This window comes from Phyllobates terribilis, unplaced genomic scaffold (genome assembly GCF_046119375.1).
Source record: "Phyllobates terribilis strain yellow unplaced genomic scaffold, ASM4611937v1 Scaffold_13__5_contigs__length_258822181, whole genome shotgun sequence".
Taxonomy (NCBI): domain Eukaryota; kingdom Metazoa; phylum Chordata; class Amphibia; order Anura; family Dendrobatidae; genus Phyllobates; species Phyllobates terribilis.
The window spans coordinates 32100645-32107204 of NW_027362773.1; the positions used below are offsets into that span (position 1 = coordinate 32100645).

General features: G+C 49.8%; 1 protein-coding gene across 1 annotated transcript in view; it reads left to right on the top strand.

Annotated features, from left to right (window-relative positions):
• The window catches only part of LOC141174502 (ras-related and estrogen-regulated growth inhibitor-like), a 67477-nt gene extending 62421 nt beyond the window's left edge, over window positions 1-5056 (top strand). The window contains exon 3 of the mRNA XM_073659431.1: window positions 4756-5056. Within this exon, the coding sequence (XP_073515532.1) occupies window positions 4756-4872 (117 nt within the window). The 3' untranslated portion in view covers window positions 4873-5056. The remainder of the gene's footprint in view (window positions 1-4755) is intronic.
• The last annotated feature ends 1504 nt before the right edge of the window (window positions 5057-6560 follow it).

Genomic DNA, 6560 nt, shown 5'->3' on the forward strand with positions numbered 1-6560 from the left:
TTGACAGCACGGGGGGTGGTTAATGTACGCCATGGGAGGGTGCCCGTTCGCATAATCAATATCCGGAAGAGGGAAGTGTACCTGCCCCGGTATGCCACGCTAGCCAAATTATATACCATTAACCAAAATGCTATACAATCTGTGGAACCCTTGCCTCCATCTCACCCGGAGGAAGGTAACGGCTCTAAGAAAACAATGGAGGACTGGTGTCAGCAACTACATTTGGGTACTGACTCCACTCCCTCACACCAGAAACAGGGAGTCTATCGGGTGGTTCAAGAGTACGAGAGAGTGTTTAGTAAACACCCGTTAGACTTTGGGCGAGTCAAGGGGGTAGAACACCACATCCCCACGGGAGACCATCCTCCCATAAAAGAGAGGTATCGACCCGTACCCCCTGCACACTACCAACACGCCAAGGGGATGCTTAGAGACATGAAGGAGGCTGGGGTGATCAGGGATAGCTGTAGCCCCTGGGCAGCTCCACTAGTCTTAGTCAAAAAGAAAGACAACACCATGAGGATGTGTGTAGATTACCGGAAAATCAACCGTATCACACACAAGGATGCGTACCCCTTACCAAGGATAGAGGAGTCTTTGGCTGCTTTAAGATCTGCTAACTTCTTCTCTACCTTGGATCTCACTAGTGGGTACTGGCAGGTTCCTGTAGCAGAGGCGGACCGGGAGAAGACCGCATTCACCACCCCGATGGGACTTAGCGAGTTTACCTGTATGCCGTTCGGACTCTGCAACGCACCAGGAACCTTCCAACGATTAATGGAGTGCTGTCTGGGCCACAGAAACTTCGAGACGGTCCTGTTGTACCTGGACGATGTCATCGTATATTCTAAGACTTATGAGGACCACCTGAAACACCTGGCGGAAGTGTTCGAAGCTCTGGCAAGCTACGGCCTAAAGGTGAAACCCTCCAAGTGTCACCTCCTGAAACCAAAGGTGCAGTACCTGGGACACGTGGTGAGCGCTGACGGAGTGGCTCCCGAACCCTGATAAGATCACCGCAATTAAGGAATGGCCAAGTCCCTCCAGTGTAAAGGAAGTGCGGCAGTTCCTCGGGTTGGTAGGCTACTACCGCAGGTTCATCCCCGGTTTCACCAAAAAGGCAGCTCCTATGCAGGACCTCCTGATAGGCCAGTCCCGGAAGGCCAAGAACCAGAAGCCGCCCTTCAGATGGGAGAAGTTGGAAGAAGAGTCCTTCCGCCAGCTGAAGATGGCCCTCACGGGGGATGAAATCCTGGCATACCCGGATTACAGCCAGCCCTTTATCCTCTACACCGACGCAAGTAACATCGGGCTAGGAGCCGTGTTGTCCCAGATCCAGCAGGGGAAGGAGCGAGTAATCGCTTACGCCAGCCGAAAACTGCGACCCACCGAAAGAAACCCTGAGAATTACAGCTCATTTAAGCTAGAGTTCCTGGCAGTGGTGTGGGCAGTCACCGAACGCTTTAAGCACTACCTCGCTTCTTCCCGGTTCGTCGTGTACACGGATAACAACCCGTTGACACACCTGGACACGGCAAGACTCGGTGCCCTAGAGCAGAGATGGATGGCCCGCCTGTCCAACTACGAGTTCACCATCAAATACCGGGCAGGACGCTCCAATACCAACGCGGACGCCCTGTCCAGGATGCCAAACCTACCGGACGTAGGAGAAGATCCAGAGGGACTGGAAGAAGTCGAACTCATCGCGTTTCACCGTCATGGGACTATCCAGTATTCCCATCGGGTAAGGAGTAAGCAAGGCGCTACGCTTAACCCCTTACCTCACTACAACTGGGCGGAAACGCAAGACAGTGACCCTGCCGTCCGGCTGGTGAAGGAGATGCTGACTCGGCCAGAGGCTCGCCTTGACCCAGACGCTCCGGAGGAAGCCAAGCAACTGTGGGCAGAAAAGAGTAGACTGTTCCTTTACAAGGGGAAGTTGTGCCGCAGGATGGTTAACTCCCGGACGCATGAACTAATCTGGCAAGTAGTGGTGCCACGACGAGACGCAGCCATGGTGATGGAGGCATACCACGATGGAGCTGGGCATTTCGGATGGAAGAAGCTGGAGTTCCTGCTGCGCGGGCGGTTCCATTGGGTAGGCATGAGGGGAACCATCGAGAGGTGGTGCAGAGACTGTGGCCCGTGCAACCTGAGGAGGAAGGACCGTGCCAGCCAGAAGACTCCCCTGCAGTCCATCGTCACCCGGCAGCCGTTGGAACTGGTAGCCTTGGATCATGTAAAACTGACCCCAAGCAGAAGTGGCTACGTCTACGCGTTAACCATCGTGGATCATTACTCCCGGTTCTTGGTTGTCGTCCCCGTCAAGGACTTAACGGCTCAAACAGCAGCTAGAGCCTTCCAGCAGCACTTCTGCCGTCCACACGGGTACCCGGACCAAGTGCTGACGGACCAGGGACCTGCCTTTGAAGCGGAGATCTTCCAGGAATTCTGCAATCTGTATGGCTGCCGGAAGATAAGGACGACACCCTATCATCCGCAAACTAATGGACTTTGTGAGAAAATGAACCAGGTGGTAATGGATCTTCTGAAAACGTTGTCCCTGGAAGAACGCAGTCTGTGGCCTGAGAAGCTGCCCGATCTGGTGGACCTATACAACCACATCCCGGTAGGTTCCACCAACTGTACCCCGGCTTACCTAATGAGGGCGAGACCTGGTAAGTTGCCTGTTGACCTGGAAATGGGAGTCCTGACACCCGAGGACACTTCACCAGAAGCAGACTGGGACACAGAGAGGCAGCAGCAGTACTGGAAAGTACAGGAGAGCGTGGAGCGAAGTCTCTGTCAGGCTAGGGAGAGACAAGAGAAAACTTACAACCAGTATGCTCCCGCTGTTCCCCTGGTGCCCGGAGAGCAGGTCTTGAAGAGGAAAAGACGGCTCCACAAGTTGGACGACCAGTGGGAGAAGGACCCATACACCATACTGCCCTCAAGCCACGAGAACCCGAAGGTCTGTACCATCAGTAAAGACGGAGGGGAGACCACAGCCATTGTATCCCGGGATCACCTGAAGAAGTGTCCTGAACAGCTACGGAACCCTGAAGAGGAACAAGAAGACCATCGACCCGTAGAGGAAAGGGAAGATATGGTTAGTACTGTGCTCGGAGACTTCCCTCGGTCTTGGACTCAAGTCAATGGTGCAGTTGTGGTACCCGTACTCACCTTCCTCCAACCAGCATCCCAAGCACCTACGGAGCAACAGGTAGAGCTGGAAGAACAGCCGGTCCAGGAGGCAGAAGACCCCACACCAGCAGATCAGGAGGATCAACCCTCTGCTTGCAGTGAGCCTGCCATATCCCTAGTGAGCCAAAGGGCCCATAGACAGCTGCCCAATTTACCCTTGACAGCTCCTACACCCTGTAGTTCAGGGCCAGACAGTCAGCTCCGTAGGTCCACTAGGGCCACTAGAGGCCAGTTACCCGCACGTTGGAGGATTTGAAGTGTATAAATTGTTTTATTTGTGGTTACCTGTTTTTCTTGTTGCTTGTGTATAATTATGTGTTTCTAGTTGTTTATAGGAGTCTTTGGTGGATTTACCGGGAATCCTGTGTACATAGTTGGAGCGTAACCCAGGACGGACTAAAGACTGTTAAGGACTCGGGGCAGGACAGACCCCTACCTGGTTACGTCTCCCTGTTTTGGTGAAATGGACACCTTGCTTTCTTCAAAGACTGCACCCGGTTACGGACATGCCAGGACCACCTTTATGTGTTTCTTTATTGTATTGTTATTGTTATATCTTGTTATGTTTTTCTAAAATATGTTTAGTCCCGGAGTACTAAATTTCACTAGGGGGGAATGTGACACCCCAGGGGTCTGGTTGCCACAGTGATAGAGATATTACGTCTGAGAGCAGGTGGGAGGTCTCTTGGTCAGGAATCCGATGCATGCCACACCTCCTGCACAGTCCTGGGAGGGGAAGAACTTCCCCTATATAAAACTGGGGCTGAGGCAGGGTTAGTGAGTAGAGAAGAAGTAGAGACAGAGAAAAGAAGCAAATATAGGAACAGAACATCAGGAGCTCTGTGGGAGCAGTGTTACAAGGAGTCAGGGGCTGGCAGCTGCAGAGCTCGCCCTGACTGAGAAGATTTCTTACCGGACCCGGAGTCCGAGGCTGTGGGGACTAACTCCTACCCAGCAGCAGAATCCGTCAGGCAGGGGATTCCAGGTCCTCTGGCCAAGAAACCCGAAGGCCCCGAGTCACCGGCCATACGGGTGAGCACCACACGGTACACTGAGGGACGTGGGCTACTTATACCCGCCTCTAGCAAGGTAGCCAGAAGAGTACAGTTAGTTTGGGAGGCCTACAACTCCGCCTGGCCAGGGGAGATCCCATCTGCTCAAGGACTGACCAGGCCCCAATCGCTAGCCAGTACTCCGGGAGGGTCTATCTTTGTCACCAGTAAAGACCCTGAACTACACCGTACCGTCTCCGAGTGGTTCCTGCTACCCCCATCATCCACGTCGGCTGCCCTGAGGCCATACCCCTCCCGTTGGGGGTTATACTATCACGCTGCACAATCCTACCACCGGCCTCAGCTGTCTGCCCTGCAGCAGCAGCTCCTTAGCTGTACTCAACGGGTGGCGTAGTCGTCCAACATCTACCGCTGATACATCGCCGCTCAGTTTGACTCCCTGGGCACGGACCGGGTCACCGCCACGAGACTACAACCCTCAACAGATCCGGCTCCGGGTAAGCTCCCGCGTGCGCAACGCAGCGCGACACAGGCCCAGGGGCGCGTCATATCCAAATTGATGGAAAAGATTCCCAAAATTTATGCAAATTCTGCTCTAAATGCGAATGGTCGAAATTTAAATTTCAATTCTTTTCGGGATTATATTCCAGAATGATTTGCATTGATAAAAACATTGAAGGAGAATTCTGATTTACTACATGGATGTTGAGCACAACTCTTGAGTATGCAAGAATAAAAAGACGTGCGGATGTCTTCACTAGTGGGATATAGTCAGCAAGTCGATAGATGTTTGCCACAACACACTAAAATACTAATTTTATGTTATTAGTTTGGCAAGTGGTCCAAGATATTTAGGAGATAACACCAGAAGACTCTGACATTTTACTGTAACCTAATTAAGATGAAGGCATTGTATCAACGGCATGGAGCTTACTTTATTTCTTTGAATGGTCTATTTAGGTTACATATCAGTTGTGTGCACCTTTGTGGATGGATCAATCTTATGTCATTTATGGAGAAGTGGATAATGGAGATGATTTAGGATGATGAAAAATAAATAATTTTTCTTCTTTTTTTTCATATCTTATCATTGTTCTTCACCCCAACCAAGTACTTTTTGGAGTTAGGTCTAAAGCAGCGATCTCCAGTTTGGATGTTCCTTGAACAGAGAGACTGTGTCGGATTCTTAGGACGGCTACCTTGTCTCTAGGTGTAATGGTTAATGTCCAGGGACGTAGAACATCCTTCTTCCACCAGATGAGTCAGATAATTTACCCCATTGGGTTATAATACTGGGAACGATGTCTCAATTGTTTGTGTTTTTTAGGACAAGGATGTTTATCTAAGGTTTTCATTGCATTTAAGTAGACATATTTCTTCTAATGCCAAACTCCAAATCCTCTTTACTTTCCTCACATATCTATACAGTTACATGATAACATGTTGTTTCCCAGTATCCACCACTAATGAAGCCTAATCCATAAGGAATAATAGAGCTCCCAATAAAAATAAATGCAAATTGATTGGTAGAGCCAGTCCAGTGGGCACATTAATAATCTGTGGCCGCTTTATGGGAGTCCTGGGAACTGCCCCCTAACTGACGGCATCTGCGGCTCTTCTGTGGGACGACACATGTGCATCAGGCCTAGGGATTTAAGATTGAAAAATAAACTAGATTAGTAAGTCCCATAATGTTTGAAAATAAACCTATTTGACTACATTTTTAACAAAGCGACCAACCACTTTAACAATAAAACAGCAGGCTGTGACCTCAGCCTCATTGCAGCAAAAACCATGTAATTTTTTAGTACCTCGGTTTCTATATATTAGGAGCTGAGATATTTGGAACCTCTCTTAGGTGTACGCCTGACCTGAAAAGTCTCCCAGCAAATGTGGTTCTGTAGCTCTGGACTAGTCATGATATCAACCAATTAGAAACTAAAGCATTTGTACATGAAAAGGAGACTTTATTACATGGTTTGTGGTCTCTTCTAGTACATTGAGAAGGCAGGGAGTGCTGAATTGCAATCTTAAACGGACCTGTCACCAGGACATAAGTGGGCATTTTTCTTCTTATTTTATTCATGCTGCTCCCCTGAGTATTCAGTTTTTGTTCCATTTAATTCCGCCATACGGCTCCAGAGATACGGGCGTTTTTATTTCTGGTATTTTATGATTTTTACTAAGAGGGCATGCCAAGCAGGGTAATACTGCCGGGGAGCTGAAAGACTCGCCCCAGAGGATCATTTGTGTCATATCCCATTAGTAAGGACCATAAAAATTAGCCACAAATAAGAAGGCCCACATCTCTGGAACCATATGGCAGGTTTAGAGGAAAAATGA